The sequence below is a fragment of the Sinocyclocheilus grahami genome, unplaced genomic scaffold (genome assembly GCF_001515645.1).
Source record: "Sinocyclocheilus grahami isolate Dianchi unplaced genomic scaffold, SAMN03320097.WGS_v1.1 scaffold161.1, whole genome shotgun sequence".
Lineage (NCBI taxonomy): Eukaryota > Metazoa > Chordata > Actinopteri > Cypriniformes > Cyprinidae > Sinocyclocheilus > Sinocyclocheilus grahami.
In genome coordinates, this window is record NW_015505340.1 from 304,969 (window position 1) to 325,154 (window position 20,186).

Consider the following 20,186-nt stretch of genomic DNA (forward strand, 5'->3'; position numbering starts at 1 on the left):
AGAAGGCGTAACTTTTATTCTCCGTGTAGTATTGTTGTTGCCGCCGCCATGTCCTGAAGGCACTGTGTGATTCAGTGTGAAAGCGAAACTACTTTGTTTGGCCTTCCAAAAGAGGACGATGTCCAGCCCGGGGTCGTCACATGTCCTTCCGGACGCTCCTTTGTCGAAATTGCCGGCCGCGCCGTTCTCAAGCCCACCTGCCTCTGCTCACTCTAACCCTCTGGCCGTTCCTCACGCTAGCCCCCGGGCTCACTGTAGGCCGCCGCCGCTCACTCTCTAGGCCACCGTGTGTGACGCTGTGTTTCATTTTGAAAGCGAAACTACTTTGTTTGGTCTTCCAAAAATGGACACGACTAGAAATCAGTGGTTAAGTTGTATTTACAACACTGTTCCAGAACAGTTCAACCCAAATATTCAGATGGTGTGCAGCACATTTTATGGAGGACCGTTTCCTGATCATGGGAGAGTAGACTACAATGGCGGCTGTTCTGACTCAAAGACTGTAAGTACGTCTTTTATATTTAAAGAGTTTTTATATTTTATATATTTAAAGCGAGTTTTTTGGGCAGTGTAGAGTAGGGCTTGTTGTTTGTCATTTCTCCGATCACAAATGCAGACATGGTTTTATGTTTACGCAGCGCGATGCAACGCAACACGTAAAAAGACAGTATAAGTCATTAGAATCCATAATTATGTCCCCACTGGATGCAACGAATGCCTCGTTTATAATGGGTTTTCATGTTTTTGAATCATCGCTCCGGCCTGACAGGGCATCATCAAAATATGGTGAGGGGCGTAACATTTCCGTCTCACGCTTGAGGTATTTGGCCAATCACAACGCACTGGATAGCTGGCCAATCACAGCACACCTCGCTTTTTCAGACCAATGAGCTTTGTAAAAATCGAAAAAAAAAAATTCCTTAAATCAATGTTGAAAACAGTTTATTTGATGAATGGAATGTTTGGGGGAAAAACATTTATTTGAAACAGAAATTTTTTGTAGCATTATAAATGTCTTTACTGCCACTTTTGATCAATTTTATGCATCATTGCTGAATAAAAGTATTAATTTCTTTTTTTTTAATTCTTACGGACTCCAGTCAGTAATTAACAGTGGTTAATTACTGCCTTATGAAATGAGTTTTGTGAAACCTGTCTAGAATACGAAGTAGTTTGTGTCTAGTTTTCGGTGTAGTCAGAATTCATAGTTCCTTTGGGCTGCTTTTCCAACAGTTGGCCTTCACAGCTAAATGGTTTGGATATAAGAACAGAAGTATGCTCATGTTTTAACCAGATCCTACTGTGAACCCTCGTTTTTATTCTGCTTTCATCTGATCTAACCCAGTTAAATAATGTTTTCTCAGTTTTTGACTGTCCTTGTACTATGTCCTGTTAGCAAAGTCTCACAAATGCGATCTGGGTTTGTCTCACCAGGTGACCCTGGATGTTGCGAGCGTGAAAGAGTGTGAGCGAGCTAAAGTGTCCGGCCGCTCCACCTCAGGGCGTGTGACCCTGTGCTTGCACTGCCACTGTTATCAGTGTTCAACACATTCTCCTTCAGCGTCATTCACAGTTGCCGCACACGCAAACACATACCCACTCCAGAGCCTGGACTGATCTAGTAGCTGAGCCTAAGTTTTCGCTGGCACTGGGTCTAACGAGTGCTTGGGGCCTCCGTGAGGAAATTAACCAAGCAGTTTCAAAGCCAAACAAGCCACAATCAGCCTCCGATGACAACTCATTTTTTAGTCTCTTTGCTTTCACTCTCTCTCCTTTTCCCATGATGCACTAAAATGTTCCAGCAGTGCAGACTGTGCCTGCCTGGTCCATGTATGCTTTCCCTTTTCTCTCCCAAGCTCTATTGGCAGTTTGGTACAGCGATGGTATGTTTACTGCTCAGTTGCGTGCCAGACCTTTCGCAATTATTTGTGATCTGATTTATAATTAATATGTATTATTATACATTGTTAATAAAGAATAACAATTTAGTCCCTCTGTAAATTCTCTTTGCCACCTTGAAGAATTCTCAATTACTTAAAGTGTAGATAGACGGCCGGGAAGTAAGAAAACACACAGTCAAATGTATCCTCAATACTTCAATTTATTCATAGAAATACAGATATTATATAGGCATATGTCGAGGGGAGTTTCACCCTCTTAACCAATGAGGATATGAATAACATACACATAGAATCTTTGGCCAAGAACATGTTTATATAAAATGCCCACATGTACAGAAAAACATGGACATATTAGGAATAGACTTTTGTGAAGAATGCTGAACTGTCTTCATGGTTTCATCACGAACTCCTTTACCCTTGTAGTCCTAACATTCATGTCCTTATTTGGGACATTTGAACCAAGAGAAGCTAATGTATACATTTAAGCATGCATACTTCGCATATAAGTAAGACATATTTAAAACATAATATCAAGAGAGAGAGATGGATACAGAAGGGGGGATTCAGAGAGAATGCGTTGTGTATATATAGAAGACTGAGAGAGAGAGAGAGAAAAAAGGAGGGGTGAGACATCTGGAACATTATCTTAACAAGACAGAGAGTGTTTTCTAACAGTTGCCTGCTTTTGTAGAATGCGTTGTATATATAGAAGAGGGGTGAGACATCTGGAACATTCTCTTAACAAGACAGAGTGTTTTCTAGCATACATATTAATTATAAATCTTGACTCTTGTATTATTATTATTATTATTATTATTGTTGATAATAATTTAAAATAATATGTTTAAGATTATTTTTATTTTTATTATTATTTAATGGTTAATATTAATACAAATAATTAATGTATTTTTATTTATATAATGATTGTTATTAGGAGTATTTACTAATATCAGCAATACAATAATAAGTATTATTATTATTATTATTATTTCAAAAGATAAATTAAAACAACAATTTAATTAATTCTAAGTAATTTAAAATAATTGAAAACTTGTAGTTTAATTAGATATTTAATATAGCTCATTTAATTGATAATAATATAATTTTTGTCTAATAATAATAATAAAAATATTATATTGTTAATTATAAGAATAATGTAAATCAATGTAAATATTTTGTTAAATTATAATAATATTAATAATAATAATTAATTAATAATTCATTATTAATTATTTTCATTTTATTATTATTATTATTATTATTATTCTGTTGTTGTTAATACATAATAATAATAATGCTTTTTTTATCATTTCAATTTAATTACTTATTTTATTTATGTTCCCTTTCATTTATTATTATAATTAGTTGTAGCAGAATATGAGACTCCAAAAAGTAGCATATTTTAAATATATTTTAAATATTTTCTAAATTTGTTTACAAAACCTAAAGTAAACATTCATTTTATTTGAGTCCACTGTAAATAAAAGACGTCTGTTTAAGGTGTATATTTGTTAAATGAACACTGTAAGTGACATGAACAAAACGTGGCTATCATTCTCCAGCGTGTACTTTTCTCTGACTGTGCTTGGACTCCCCCCACCACCTTCTTTCAACCTGAAAATCCTCTCCAAATTACCGCTGTTGTTAGGCTACCATATGTCCGCCTCACTGATCCTATTTGAATGGGTTTACCTGAGGGGTTGAGTGGGGCTGGAGGATAGGGGTGGTGTGGACTGTGAGCGGCTGAAGGGTCACATGCAGGGCTTGCCCTTGGGCTGGCATGCTGCTTTCCCTCCCATCGTAGGCATCGGCACACACAGGAACAGTCAGTGTATATGTAGTATAGCCAGAGGGGCCTGTAATTCAGAATCTGTCTAGTTCCACTAATGGGCTCATGGAGGTTTCAAGCTTCCGGCTGACTGGAGGAAATGCCTAGTTTGCTGGAGAACAGTTCTAATGATAAAAATAGAATAATAAGTCCATTATTATGACAAATCATTTATGAGTCAGTTATAAGTCATAATTCACCTAAAAATGAAAAATCATATACTCCTCTCTTATACCCTCTTATCATTCCAAACCCTTCTGACTTTCTTCTGTGGAACATAAAAGGAGATGTTAGGCACAGTGTTCACATTGCATTGTTTTCTACCATAAAAAAAAAAAGGATGAACACTGTTCAAATGACAACTTGACTCGTGCTCTACATTCCAAGTCTTCTGAAGCCATACAACAGCTTTAAGTTGGTGGTGCCTTTTTGTCACTTGACCTTGAAAACATATTATTATTTAGTTTATTATTATTATTTAAAATTATTATTTAATTGTCATTGTATTGAAAAAAGTCTGCATTTGTCTTACATTGAAATAAAGTCATAATGGTTGAACGAGAGATGAATTTTAGTCATTTTTATACATAGAAACTGTTCAAAAGTATGGGATTCGAGATAAAAAATTAAAAAAAACTCTTATTCAGCAAGGATGCATTAAATTGATCCAAAGTGTCAATAAAGACATGTGTAATGTTAGATTTCTATATTAAATAAATGCTGATCTTTTCTAAGAATCAAAATAATTGTTTTCCACAAAAAATATTGAGCAGCACACCCGTTTTCAACATTGATAAGAATAAGAAATGTTTATTGAGCAGCAAATCAGCATATTAAAATGATTTTTGAAAGATCACGCAACACTGAAGACTGGCGTAATGATGCTGAAAGTTCAGCTTTGACATGACAGGAATACATTACATTTATAATAAATAAATTTTAAAGTATATTAAATTGTTAAATTAAATTGTGAGAATATTTCTCAAAATCAGCCTCAAACATTTCAATGTTATTTACTGTATTTGGAACAAAAGTAGATTCATCTAATTTTTATGGAAATTTTAAAATTTGTTCAAAGACTTAGGCCTATTTTAAATAACAGAACAGAGTGTACTTTACATGTGAAACTAAATATTGCATCAATTCTGCGGGTTATGAGATGAGCAAACTGAGATTGCATTATGGGAAAACTTCATGTCCTACTCATGTTTTGCTAATTGGTTGCTATAAGCTCAGCCAGTGAGAGATGAATGAAAGGTGGTTAAGTTGTTCTATGTAAAACGGCACCAGTCACATACAGGGAGCAGTGAAAGAGCCACACATGTAGCACTTTGTATTTAACGTCCTTAGAGAGCCAATGTGCATATGCTCACTCACTCTGCCTCCCTCCTCATGAGCTTTGTTTTCTCATCCTCTGGGGTGTTTTGAAGAGCGATGAAATTAAAATATTTGATTCTGGTTGGAAGGAACAAAACCAATAACACAGAGTATGGATTAGAGAAGCGCTTTCATGTCTCCCTTACTGTTAATGCCCCCCCACTTAAATTAATACTTCCCCTAAATTTTCCAATGGCACCGATCCCTCCTATTGTCTTCCCATGTTTTTCAGCTGCCAAAAAACGTGTTTCAGAGGGAACACAAAAGTGTTGCACTATAATCCATTATCTGCTATCTTCCCCTTGGGCCTCCACCGTCTCTTTCTGATCGATTCTGACAGTGCCACTGTCTTGTGTGTGTGTGTGTGTGTGTGTGTGTGAGCCTGTGTGTGTTTGTCTGTCTGGGTGTGTTTTGTATGTTCTGTCTCTGTGCATTCATTTAGTGTTCATCCAGGCTGTTAGTAGTTTCAAATTGGGATTTTTGGAAGAAAATTTGAATTGAGCGCCTTTGAATAACCAGAAAAGGAAACAATAATATTCTAGCTTTTACAGTTTTAACATTAAATATTATTACATTAGTTATACACCATTTAGGGATGCATAATATATTGGTAGCATATCAGTTACTGTCTGATCATTTTTTATATATATATATATATATATGTGTGTGACCCTGGACCACAAAACCAGTCTTAAGTCGCTTGGGTGTATTTTTAGCAATAGCCAAAAAAACATTGTATGGGTCAAAATTTTTCTTTTATGCCAAAAATCATTAGGATATTAAATAAAGATCATGAAGATATTTTGTAAATTTCTTACCATAAATATATCAAAACTTAATTTTTGATTCAGCCAAATATTGTCCTATCATAACAAACCATACATCAATGAAAGCTTGTTTATTCAGCTTTCAGATTATGTATAAATCTCAATTTCGAAGAATTTACCCTTATGACTGGTTTTGTGGTCCAGGGTCACATATATATATTTTTTTTAGTATCAGAAAATTAGTATCAGACTATATTGGATATACTGTAAATTGATTGGTAAATTGAGCAGCTACAGAAAACGAGTAAAGAACATTTACATTATCTAAGAACATCATCACCGACTTCAGTCTAGCACAAGTTTATGCACTATAAAAAACACTCCCTTTATAATCATTGAAGCTGTCTACACTGTATGATTGAATAAGTCTCTTATTCTTGCATCGCATGTACATCTGCACTTTGTTGTTTCTGATGAGAGAATTTACGAGAGAGCAGAATTCAGTCAGCGGGCGCACGCACTGAAAAACAAAACTCCGGTGTTTCAGCGATGACTCATCTGAACGCCTCTGATTGGCCATTGCATTCATAAACTCAACGGAATCGTGTGTGATTGGTTATAACGCGCAACACTGTAAAAACGCGTAAAAAGAAATATGATGGAACAAATAAGCCCTAATATTAATTAGATAATAATACTCTCCTGATAATAATAATAATTATTATTTTAATAATAATAATAATACTCACACAGGCGATATCTCTGGCTATCGTCGAAACATGATACTATTGTCTATTGGTGCAACACTACAGTAGACAAAATAAATTATCTCAGTTTCAAGTCAATTTTGCATAATTCCTTCAAACAGTTACTTGATTTAGGAGGCAGATGAGCAAAATACAAATTTTCCTTGTTTTCATGTTTTTTGGGGAAGTCGTGGCCTAATGGTTAGAGAGTCGGACTCGTAACCCAAAGGTTGCGGGTTCGAGTCTCATACCGGCAGGGATTGTAGGTGGGGGGAGTGAATGCACAGTGCTCTCTCCCACCTTCAATACCACGACTGAGGTGCCCTTGAGCAAGGCACCAAACCCCCACCTGTCCCCCAGATGCCGCAGCATAAAATGGCTGCCCACTGCTCCAGGTGTGTGTGTGTGTGTGTTCACTGCTGTGTGTGTGTGCACTTTGGATGGGTTAAATGCAGAGCACTAATTCCAAGTATGGGTCACCATACTTGGCCACATGTCACGTCACTTTTTGAAAGGGCACTTTTGTATTCCTCACATCTTGTACTTCTACAATCGCAAATGCACTCATGTTTGTAGATTGTAAAAATATAAACCTGAAAACACCATATGTTGATTAACTTAAATAGTCATTTAGCAGGTGGCAACATGACTGAAGCTTATATAGTTTCAAGACATTTTTTCCCACCATTAATTTAAAACATATTCCAAGAGAACCAAAATGGTTCACAAGGAGCGATTTTTCTCTGAGAAATGAGAATTATTCTCAGTAATAACATTATAGGCATTATTGGCACTGACTGTGCAATATCACTGTCTGTATTGTGTACAGCCTCTTCTCCACCATTTCATGGTTTCCCTTTGGTGATTTTTATCTTATTTTATTTTTTTATGTGGTGTTTTGTCAATAAAGATACAGTCAATAGTTTCATATAGCTGATTGCACATTACAGACTATTTATCTTCTTTCTTTTTCTTTCATTTTTTCCCGCTCCCTCTTTTGTGTTCTGTTCAGATCCTCCTTTTTTTCATTTGAGCAATAAAGGAGGGAGGATTGTTTCTGTAATATTTACAGCTCTAATACCATTCTGTAGTTGTGTGCAATCTCTCTTTATATTGGCTGAATGGTTCTCTGGAACAACACAGTGTAACGATGAATCAGAGGCTTTTTTGAGGGCTGGGTGCTTCTCGCTGCCCTACAGGCTTCTGTCCCGCACACAATTCACTACCTCAGCCTAACACATCAGTTATGCAGAGGCCTGCAACATCTTATTCAGGTATTTATTCAAGTAAACAAAAAAAAACTAATTCAAACAATAGAACAAAGATGCAAATCAAGTGAACAGTGCTTTAAGTTTTTTTTTCAGGTGTCTGACAGCAGTATCATGAATAGAAAAAACAGCAAAAGAAAAGAAAACAGAACTAAAGTAATCAAATGTAGAACAAAACTACCTAAATAATTGCTGTAGTCTCCACTGCATGATTATTTGATATAATACATTGCTGATTTGATGCTCAGACTGTGAAGCAGGTCTGTAATTAAAATTAGCTGTGCAGTTTCTTTTGTGGTTGTTGTTTTCTTTCTTTAGGCCTAGCTTTGTTCATGTTCGATTGGCTTATTAAAGTGCCCCTATTATGCCTTTTCAAATATTACATTTCATGCAGTGTGTCATGTAGCTGTATGTGAACATAAATTATCTGCAAAGTTGTGAAGCCGACAGTGCACGATAAATAAAGTTATCGAACGAGTCTAAAACGAGACTAACGAGTCATCAGGAATTCAAATCTTATTCTGTTACGGCTCTACGTCACGAAGTAATACATTTGCATAATGTCTGCCCACGTTCTATGTCGCCAACTTGCCCGCCCACTAACAGTAAAAATTCCGTGTGGTTAACATCATGTCGAGAAGATGCTGTATCCTACGCTGTGAGAGTAAATTTGTTTTATCACATCTTATAATTACCACAAACTTGTTAACACTTGACACTTACCACTGAGAAACGTCGTGCTTTGCGAATCAGTCTCTTGTCGATCAACCAGTTCAACCGTTTCATCGTCAGACTCCGGCTCGAATTGGTACGGTGCAATCGATACCATCTTTTCTATGTATTGACAAGTCTCCAGGGCTGTCATTCCATCATGGCAATTCCGACACGCGCTGTACGCGGTAGACCAATCCAGAGCCAATCTCTCTACGGCTCTGGACCAATCACAACAGACCGCGCCATCTGACCAATCACAGCAGTGAGGGCTCACAGAAAGGATGGGTTTAGAGAGACTGATTCTTTGAACAGCTTTGCACGAGTCGTTTACGAATCATTTAGAAATGAAATCTATTTTTTGAGAAAACTAACGTGTTTTTTGACCTTGCATGAATGTAAACCTGTTTTAGGAGACTCATAAAACAATATTAGCAACCTTAAAAATGACATAATAGGGGCACTTTAAACCTACAACAGTTATCCAGCCAAGACCATAGTCAATATTTTGTTTTGATTAATATTAACAACATAATATAGTATAATATAATATAGTGGGGGGTTTATTAGGCTGCATTTACACCTAATGCACAGATTCAATCATTTAACACCCATTTTCTGTACCAAAGCACTGGTATTTTGACAAGTAGCGGAATCTATTTGATTACAATTATTTTGTGATTAAGTTGAACTGTATTGTACTGCACTGTCAACACAATATCAGTACCCCATGTTTGACTGCTAGCAGTTTTTTCATGGACAGACAGCTGTAGAATTGGGATGGGGACTCAAGTAAGGCTAAAGTACTTAAAATCTCTCTGAGCGAATGTACCTGCTTTAAATTACTGATATTTTAGATGTAAAATGTCTCTAAACCAAAGCCATCGCAAACCACCAGTTCCTCGCAAGACAGACAGTGTTAATCAGAATACATCCTTCCTCCAGCCCACTTGACATTTTGTTGCTCTGTGGTTAAATTGAGGCTGAAATGCGTAAATGTACTGAGAATGGATTGTGAGTCAGTGATTTGACTTTTTTTAGCGGTTAGCTAACATGCTGCAGGCACGTTGAGCCGTTATTGCTCATGTAAGAAACGCAGGCTTGAGTCCAGCCTGCAACATGTCGTATTTCCTCTTTCTATAAAGTAACATAAATGAACTGAGGCGAATTATGTAGTAAGATTGGAAAGCTGTTTCCTGCAAATAATTTATGCTTATTTCATGAACATTTGATTTGAGTTTGTTGCCTGTGAAAGAGAATAAATAAATCTTCAGCAATCCCGTCTTCTCATTTCTGCTGTGACTCACTTCTTTTTAATATTCTGTATCTGCCACCTAAATTACCTCTTTAATCTGATTTATAGCCAGATTAGATTTGAGAAAGTGAGTCTGTGAGCACGATTGAATGCCCCCCCCCCTCGCTTTGTTCTATTGGGCATGCTCAAATCTCTTTTAATTTCCCAAATAACTGGTTCATTGACCTAAATCTACTGCCAGCCAGCGAACGATTTGTCAAAGCCACTAGCTACATTCTAAAACCCTTGTTTAAATAGTGAAGGATTGTGGGACGGATGCACTAATGTGTTTGCGATCTGGTTATCACACATCTGTGTGTGGGTCCTCGGCTCCTTCTGATCCACAACAATTCTGTTTCTGTTTCTCTTGAGTCAAACTGACATTTGAAAGGCTTGCATTATATAAAGATGCTGGGATATTCAGATTGTGTTTAATTGGGTAGCAAGCGACAATGTGACATGCTGTACTACCTCTAAAGATATTTTAAACAATTTTTCAATTTATTTAATTATTCAACATGCAGTTTTCAGTGTATATCTAATAATTTTACAAGGTTGCAAGACACCCCATGTGGGGCTGCACGATTAATCGAATGCGATTATCATGCACATCTTGACAGTAAAGCCGGTTCTGTGATCAGTAGTAAATCTCCATCACACGCTTTCAGAAGGAGCAGCACAGGGCCGTAGTTCACTGACAAGCTATGCAAAACCGCATTCATAATCTCAGACCGATTGAATCGTGTGATTATGAAATCGAAGAAATCGTTCTGTGATTATGAAAGCTGTTTGCGCAGCTTGTCAGTGAACTACAGTAAATGCTGCTCCATCTGAAAGCACGTGATAGAGATTTACTGCTGATCACAGAACCGACTTTACTGACTAGATGCGCATGACAATCGCAGCTTTTGCCTAATCGCGATTTCAATTAATCGTGCAGCCCTAATCCCTAGTCCCACTATCTGTCCAAATTAGATTTACAGTATTATATACGCGCACGTGCACACACACACATACACACACACACAGTCACACACACACATATATAGTATTTATTGTCTATTTATAATATAGTAAAAAAAAAAAAAAAAAGTATTTGTGTGTGTATACACAATAAAAATATTTAAAAAACATAAAGCTTATGCCTTACATCGAAGGGATTTTAAGATCATAAATCATATAGAATATTACATTCTTATTTTTATTTATAAATCAAATATATATCAATAAAGTCATTTTATTACCTTTATTTATTTTACAAATATTTACTTATTTACTTTTATGGATATATGCAAGGGATGATGCACGACATGGAGAACCACCCAACATGCTTATACCACAGTAATTTGCCAGCACTGACAAGTTAAAGCTGTTAATGATGTTTGCAGCGCAATATTGGATCGGAAGGGTAAAAATGACGGTTATTTTCATCAGTTACGTCTCATTAGTTCTAGCATTCTGCCCGCTTTAAATCAGACACAGAGATGAAATAGTGCAATAAGACCACATTGATTTGAATGAATTATAGCATTTATTTGAATGATCAATTGAGAGAGAGAGATAACAGTTGTGTGTGTGATTTACCTGCGTCTGTGCGTCTCTCTACAAACAATAAAGCTGTGTTTAGTTACTGCATAAACAGCGATTTTTTCCCCATCGTTGCTGAGGAATATAATGTAGCGATTCAGTATCCAGGCTATTTTATTAATAAAAGTCTCGGGGCAGCCTTGACATCAAATTTATGTGCTCCTGTGCTTATATATATATATATATATATATTGTTTAAATCATCAGTGGCAAATGATAAAAGAAAACGTACTAACGTGAGTCAGAACTGCCGGCATTTTAGTCTAACGTTACTCTCCCAGGATCAGTAAACAGTCCTCCATAAAATGTGCTTGCGATCCACAGCACCAAGTTGAAGTATTCCCTCAGCGACCAGCACAGATCAGCTCTAGCCATTACGAAGCGGATATCCTCCTCTTTTGGAAGGCCAAACAAAGTAGTTTCGCTTTCACAACGAAAAACACAGCGGCCTAGCATGAGGGGAAGCCCCAGCTTAGCGTGAGCTGAAGCCGGGCAAGAGGGAGCTAAGGCGGAGAGGACGAGAACGGCGGTCCCGGCGAACAATGAATCACACAGCGCCTTCAGGACATGGCGGCAGCAGCAACAATACTACACGGAGAATAAATGTTACGCCTTCTTTCTTTGCGTGAACATTTGGGCGGCGTTATGCAAATCTTCCCACATAGTGAGGTAGATATGTGGGGGCGTGTTAGAACGAGCCGTTTTAGATAGGCGTGGCTGACTCTTAACTTTTATAAAGAATATCTCTTTGGATTTGAGACTTTAGTCTTTGCAAATTTACAGATCTTCTTTATGCACCAAGAGCTTGTAACACTCCAAAGAGAAAGGAAAAAATTAAATCGCATCATATGACCCCTTTAATGATCTTGAGAAACAGATTCAATCAAATTGTATTCTAAAGTCTTGAAGTTGAAAATAGAGGTTTATGGACAAGTTATTTGTCAAATATCCACTGTATTTATTTCAATACAAAAATATGAATTTGAACTTTGTAACATATTGTATCCCATCATATTGCAATTCTTCCGGGAGTTTGACAATACAGGTCTTTATTTGCTCACATTTGCAGCTAAAAGGAAGCTTTACCTCTGTTTTTCAGTAGAACCAAACGTTGTTTTGTTGCAGTGTGAAGAAGGTGAAGTTTCACACTGGCTCCTTGTTCTGAGCGCTGGTGGAAGTGTCACATGAATCGTGCAGGGACTTCAGATCGCCTGACACGATGTGCTGCCTTTTTGATTCATTATGCAGGCATATGCTAATCCTTGCTAGGCTAATTCAAACACAACCTTCAGACCCCATCCACCTCAAGGGAGCAGCGTGTTAAACAGTCAACGTGCGTAACGACTCTGACGCAAACCCTGACTGACGTGCTGATTTGAACTCATCAGCGTACATCAGTCAATCAGACGCTGTCTGTTATTTGAGGTTGAGGGGGAAGAATCTGTGCAGAGGGCTGGAAAAGAGACAGGGCTCTGTAGATTAATTAGGAAAATCAAAGTGACTGGGGATGGAGAGCTGTGTGGCACTGCCAAAAACCCTGCAATCACTCTATCCTCCCAGGGCTCGCAAAGAAAAAGCCAGATTCTCTTAGTGCTTTTCCTCTGCGACTGCAAAAAAGGCAATGTATCATAAATCAACAATGTCTAGTTCCTCATCAAAATGTTGCCCATGAAGTATTCAGAGTGTGTGCACTTGAAACTGTGTCTGTCATCTTTCGGGATGCGAGAAGCCATTAAGTATTAATGCACTTAAGTAAGCAGTTAATTGTCAAGTGCCATTGAATGTGTTTTATCCAGTCTTGCATTTGTTGATCATGTACAGTGGGGGAAAAAAGTATTTAGTCAGCCACCAATTGTGCAAGTTGTGGAGTCCCAGATCGAGGGAGATTATCAGTGGTCTTATATGTCTTCCATTTTCTAATAATTGCTCCCACAGTTGATTTCTTCACACCAAGCTGCTTACCTATTGCAGATTCAGTCTTCCCAGCCTGGTGCAGGTCTACAATTTTGTTTCTGGTGTCCTTTGACAGCTCTTTGGTCTTGGCCATGGTGGAGTTTGGAGTGTGACTGTTTGAGGTTGTGGACAGGTGTCTTTTATACTGATAACAAATTCAAACTGATGCCATTAATACAGGTAACGAGTGGAGGACAGAGGAGCCTCTTAAAGAAGAAGTTACAGGTCTGTGAGAGCCAGAAATCTTGCTTGTTTGTAGGTGACCAAATACTTATTTTACCGAGGAATTTACCAATTAATTCTTTAAAAATCCTACAATGTGATTTTCTGGATTTTTTTGTCTCTCATAGTTGAGGTATACCTATGATGAAAATTACAGGCCTCTCTCATCTTTTTAAGTGGGAGAACTTGCACAATTGGTGGCTGACTAAATACTTTTTTGCCCCACTGTATATGTGTTTTAACTTAACTCCTCTTAAACATTTGGATTTCATTTGGATTGAAAGTTCATGCATTGATTCGTTAATGCTAATCTGACATTTTAACTTTCATTTTGGTGCTCAACAAGAATGAAATTCCTATGATAGCAAAGTTCAGTTTTCAGCATCATTACTCCAGTCTTCAGTGTCACATGATCCTTCAGAAATCATTCTAATATGCTGATTTGCTGCTCAATAAATATTTATTATTATCTTCAATGGAGAAAACAGTTAGGCTACTGCTGCTTAATAATTTTGTGGGAATTGTCATTTTTTATGATTTTTTGATGAATGAAAAGCTTAAAAAAACATTTATTTGGAATCAAATTCTTTTCTAACTTTATAAATTAGTTTACTTTCACTTTTGAACAATTTAATGCATCCTTGCTGAATAAAATTATTTATTTATTTTAAAAAATCTTACTGACCTCAAACTTTTGAACAGTAGCTAGAGGTGCATATTTATATATGTCTTTGTTTTTAATTGGCTATAATTGTTTTATTCAGTTTTTTTTTAATAATTTAAATAATTTGTCATTGTATATTTTATATTTATTTATTTATTTATATATTTGTGTGTGTGTGTAGTCAGCAGGAATAGCAAAAAAGGTGTGAAATTGTGATTTTTAAAAAATATATTTTTAGCCCTATTTAGCTCTAATGCAGAGTCACCAAAGACTGTTTATTTGTTAACCAAGGTTTCGTTTTAGTAGTGATACCAAAATACCAGATGCCGAGATAATACCAAAACCAAAATTTTGGTATCCATTATTAATTTAACCCCATTAGAATCATCTCTTCTTCATTCTGAGGGACGGTTTAAGGTCCATGACTGACTTCAGCCTACATAGATCTACGTAGAACTGCAAACTTCAGTGCCGTATTGTTTGTGGCCTGAAATGCCTTTGAAATGAGTTTTTTACAGTAGTTGACTTGAAGTCTGAAGTACCGTCTTAAATGCACAGAGCATTATTTTTCTGAAGAGTTGTTTTGTGAGCAATTTTAGTTGCAGTATAGACTCCGAGTCTGTTTGCAGTTTACAGTGTGAGCTTTTATACTTACAAAGCACTGTGCCATTTACCGAACACTTAGAGGACAGTTCCTTTAGCGTCAAGGTAAACAAACACAAGGTTTTTCAAATCTGAATTGGTCTCTATTTGTTGTCTTGAAATGGTTAAATAAGCCTTTTTGTAGTTTCAGATGGCTCTAACCACTCTTTAGACCCAAAGGGTTTGTCCACTTGTAGTCAGCTAGCCTTTAAATCAACCTCTACATTACTTTTTAGAACGTCAAGCAAGATTTTAAAAAGAGCCATTTTTGTTTCTGAAGGCATGTTCATGTGCTCTTAGAGAGAGAAAAGCCATGTTTGAAGTACTCCGATAATCTTTTTCCCTTTCAGAAAGGCTTTTCATCTTTGAATAGCCAGTGATTAAAAGCGGAGGGGAAAGAGAGTGAGAAATAGATGGAGCGATAGAGAGTGAGAGTGAGGCGTATCTTTCTATTGTAGACGTTTCGCTCCGCTATCTCCAGGAAGTAGCTTCTGTGTGTGAGTCCTGAAGTGCACACTCGGGGAGCTCGGGTCCAGGCGTCAGTCGGGCTCACATGGCCACGTGTTGTCATTATTTTTCTGGCACCTGGAAATGGTGGAAGGAGGGATTTTGAGGCAAGGCTGCTGACAAAGCTTTAATGAGTTAAATGAGATGATTCCCTCTCGTGCACGTCTGTGAAACTAAGCTAAGAAAGAGATGAAATATAGCAGGACTAAGAATTTTTTAACCCAGTGATTTACATCACAGATATGATTAATATTTAATTCTAGCACCATATTTTTATATGTGAAACAATACATCTGAAGTGTTGCCACTAGCATCACCAAACTGAATTGCAAAACTGATTGTTTTCAAACAGGTTTCAAACACATAGATAGTCCCGCCCCTGAAGCTACACCATTGGTCGAGTCACTGTTGCTGTGACTGGCTGATTGGAATGTGCAAACAAACGCCATTCTTGTTATACCTGAATTACTTCCTGTGCAAATCAATTGCGTTGTCTGTCACATTTTCATTCAGTGCCATATATCTATACAAGACAGTCTTTCTTTATTGCTCTGTTTTCCAAGAAACTTGTCTCCATTTCCTGCTGTAGCATTTGTTTTGATACTGAGGAGAGATGGCAGTGCTGCAGTGTTTGCCTTTTTATCAAAGAAATATCTCTCTCTTTCTCTCTCTCCTCCCCCTCTCCCTCGTGCTGTTGTTTAATCCAGCTTGTGAATCACATGCCGTGACCAGGCGTGTGTGTGTGTGTGTGTGTGTGTGTGCGAGAGTGTTTGTGTGTCATGGTGCCGACCCAAGAGACCTTTTTCTCAGTTAAGCATTCATTTTCCCGATCAATGTTTCATACCCTAAATAAACACCTTATTTATTTTTTAATCTCTAATATATATCTGTCACCACTCTGTTCCACTTTGTCTTACTTTTCCACCACATACAGTGCTCCAGTAAACATATCAAGCACTCTGTGTGATATAACATATTGTTGATTATATGTACATTACTGTTCAAAAGCTTTTTTTAAGAATTGAATACTGTATTCTGCAGACATTTCTAATGTTACAAGAGATTTCTATTTCAAATAAATGCTGTTCTTTTGATCTTCCTATTTCTCAAACAATTCTGAGAAATAAAGTATGGTTTCCACAAAAATATTAAATAGCCCAGTATTTTCAATATTGACAATAAGAATAATACGAATGTTCTTGAGCAGCAAATCAGCATATTAGAATGATTTCTGAAGGATCATGTGACACTGAAGACTAAAGTAATGGCTTCATAGGAATAAATAACAATTTAAAATATAATATTATTAGTGGTGCTTGCCTATAAGGCAAAGCATCACTATTGTTCTCTTGCATACTTATTATTTTTCTTCTGGACAAAACTTCGGCATGTAACTTGTCCCGCACGATTTGTCGTAGACCCATGAATGAGGTGTCAAATCGACCAGCTCATTGAGGAGAGGTGTGCTTTGTCTATTCTAAGCAATCGGACCTACGATGTTCGCACAGCAGACGAAAAAGAGGGCAAAAATGTCCCATAGACTTACAATGGCAGAATGTATATGAATTTGAATCTCAGCTGTCACTTTCTCTCCCAGACACACACACACTTCTCTCTCTCTCTCTCTCTCTGTCTAACTCTCTCTCACACTCATTTGACTTATCTTTTCAAGTAACCAATAAGTAATGACCTTTCATCTTCATAGCCACACCCTAGCAACCACCCAATAGACTTCCATTCAAACAGATCAAAAGGGATTTCTTTGGATAGAAGTGTCATAGAAACATGGGGGGTTAGCTCTTTTGACTTCCATCATGCTACTCATTCTAGCAGTAAATAGCTACATGCTAAAATTCCCATCTAATTGTTAAAACATGATAAAAAGTCCCTAGTAACTGCACAGTGCCGAGTTTTGCCACGGCAAGCACCACTCATATTTTCTATTTAGAAAATGTACATATCTAATTAATATTAAAATTTTAGTTTAAAATTGTAACAATATTTCACAATATTGCTTTTTTTTATCAAATAGCCTAAATGCAGCCTTGGTGATTATAAAAAAAAAATTTTTTAACATTGAAAAATCTTACCAACGTTAAACATTTGAACAGTAGTGTATATTAGTATTTTTCATTGTTGTGCTTTAATTAGCGTGTTTTACACTGTAAAACCTAAAAAGTTGACACTATTGTGTGTGTGTGTGTGTGTGTGTGTGTGTTTGCGTGATCATGAATTGTTTTTCAGTCTGAATGTTCCATTGTGTTTCAGGTGAGGTGTACAGGGACACACTTACTTGTGCACATTGATCACACCTCTGAGGTTTACTAGTCACATTTGAGACTATTATTATGCGACAAAAACAGCTAAAGCATTCTGTGTTGTGGAAATCTTATGCATACATTTGATATGACACGTCTGTGAATTGGTTTGAGGCTTATTGTGCACTTTATAGTTTGCAAAAATGCACACAAGCTGTATTTCATAATCATGGGCATTATCAATTCAAGAGAGAAAATGTCTTTTCCTATACAGTATAGTCAATCCATAAAAATGAACAGGTAAACAGATATAGTATTGGACAGCGAGCGACAAGTTGAAATGACACGGTGTGCTGGGGAAATGATAGCTGCATTTGTGTAATGTGTTTAACATTGCTGTTGAAAATGTGTTACTGTTCAGGGAAGAAGGAGAGGCACTTATACCAATTGGCATCTCTCAGTAAGGTCACATCGAGCTGCTTATAGCACAGTGACGAAAAACGATGTTCACAAACCGGCAACATTCAAAGCCATTACTGAGGGCCCTTCAGCGCTTGCCTTTTTTCAACAAATTATCTCTTGCTTGCTCTTCTCTTCTTCTTTTTGTCAAAATTCATCAGAATATATGATTAAATTGCAGATTAGTTCTGACCGATATATCAAATACTCACAATGTATTTGAAAAGTTTTTGCTGACAAAAAATAAAATTACACAACAGTATGAATATCAGTTATTTTAATGCACTTTTTATTTGAATCTTTAAGTTTCCACGTCATGTGACTAATTTCAAGCTCCCTCCTTCGATCGTGACTTGCAAGTATTAGTTTTAGAGTTAGATTCAGTCTTTTAATTATTATGAATCACTTCAAACTGTCTGTTTTAGTGAACTAATTCATAACGGTCATTCAGTAATTCCTTTGTGTCATCAAAAATTTATGTAGATAAATTGAAAAACACAACCGTATATACACTACTGTTCAAAAGTTTGGGGTCAGAACGTTTCTTTTAAATTTTACATTAAACAAAATGATCATATATTGTGCAAGGATGCATTAAATCGATCAAAAGTGACAGTATAGACATTCATAATGTTAAAAAGCTTTTTATTTCAAATAAATGGTGTACTTTTGAACTTTCATATCATAGAATCCTAAAAAAAATTATCATGTGTTCCACAGAAATATTACAAGCACAGCCGTTTTAAACATTAATAATAAGACGAAATGTTTTCTGAAAGATCATATGACACTCAAAACTGGAGTAATAGCTGCTAAAAATTCAGCTTTCCTATCACAGGGATAAATTACATTTTAAAATATATTAAAATAGAAAACAGTTATTTTAAATTGTAATAAAATTTCACAATATTACTGTTTTTACTGTATTTTTAATTAAATAAATGCAGCCTTATTGAGCACGAGACTTTCTTTAAAAACTGTCACAACTCCAGTTTTCACTCTGCCTAATCGCTTATTTCTCATCTTTTCTCCTCAGGTCAGTGACAGACCCCAGAGACGGCAAACGAGTGGCCCTCAAAAAGATGCCCAATGTCTTCCAAAACCTCGTCTCCTGCAAGAGGGTTTTCCGCGAGCTGAAGATGCTTTGTTTCTTCAAGCACGACAATGTGAGCTTCCCACCATCCCCTACTGTTTTTTTTAATCAGTTAGTGTTACCTAACTCTCGCTATCTATGTGCTATCCCCATGGTGCCATTAGCGGGAGCCTGGCTAGCTCTGGTTGTCCCTGGGCTGCTGGTGCCTGGGAAACGAATGTCATATAAAGGCTGGTGTCAGTGCCTACATTCTCTGGCATCAAAGCTGACCTCTGGCTCTGTCTTTGTTTCTCCACAGGTGCTGTCAGCTCTGGATATTCTGCAGCCTCCACACATCGACTACTTTGAGGAAATGTATCCTAAACTGTAAGCTAAACTACCAGGTGCTGTCAAATTAAGTGATTTTGAATTATATCTGGTCTCTGAATAATTTTTGGTTTGACTATATCCTTCGGTTATTTTCACACTTAATTATGCCCATTCAAATGTATTTTCCAAATTTTTGTTACTTTCACTGTTCATTTTTTTTTGCTCTGTGGTACATCATCTTTAATTTAATAGCATTAGAGCTGCTCCATTGTAGCGGCTTAGTACTGTAATCACGTGCTTTGCTGTAATAATGCAGAGAACCACTCGTTAACTGTGATATTTTCAGAAATAGAAGTCGTGTTTTTTCATCTGAAACGTGCTGCGATTTATATTCCAAAGCCACTCATATAATGCAGAAACACTCAAGCCAGCAAAACACACGCAACGCGTGCACGTATTTGTACTGATGCAGAATAGTACAGCCTAGCGCATTTCACACAGGCTGCTAGTTTCACTTTCGCCAAGTCGTGTATGCCTAAGGTTGAAAATGCATGATGTTTATAGTGAATGCCCCTATAAATGGTCTTATTTTTACGATTT

At 36.8% G+C, this 20,186-nt stretch overlaps 1 protein-coding gene across 1 annotated transcript in view; it reads left to right on the forward strand.

The window, feature by feature from the left end:
- Positions 1–19,647, forward strand: part of LOC107592956 (serine/threonine-protein kinase NLK) — a 39,538-nt gene extending 19,891 nt beyond the window's left edge. The window contains exons 2-3 of the mRNA XM_016282543.1: positions 19,221–19,350; positions 19,576–19,647. Of these exons, the coding sequence (XP_016138029.1) occupies positions 19,221–19,350; positions 19,576–19,647 (202 nt within the window). The remainder of the gene's footprint in view (positions 1–19,220; positions 19,351–19,575) is intronic.
- The last annotated feature ends 539 nt before the right edge of the window (positions 19,648–20,186 follow it).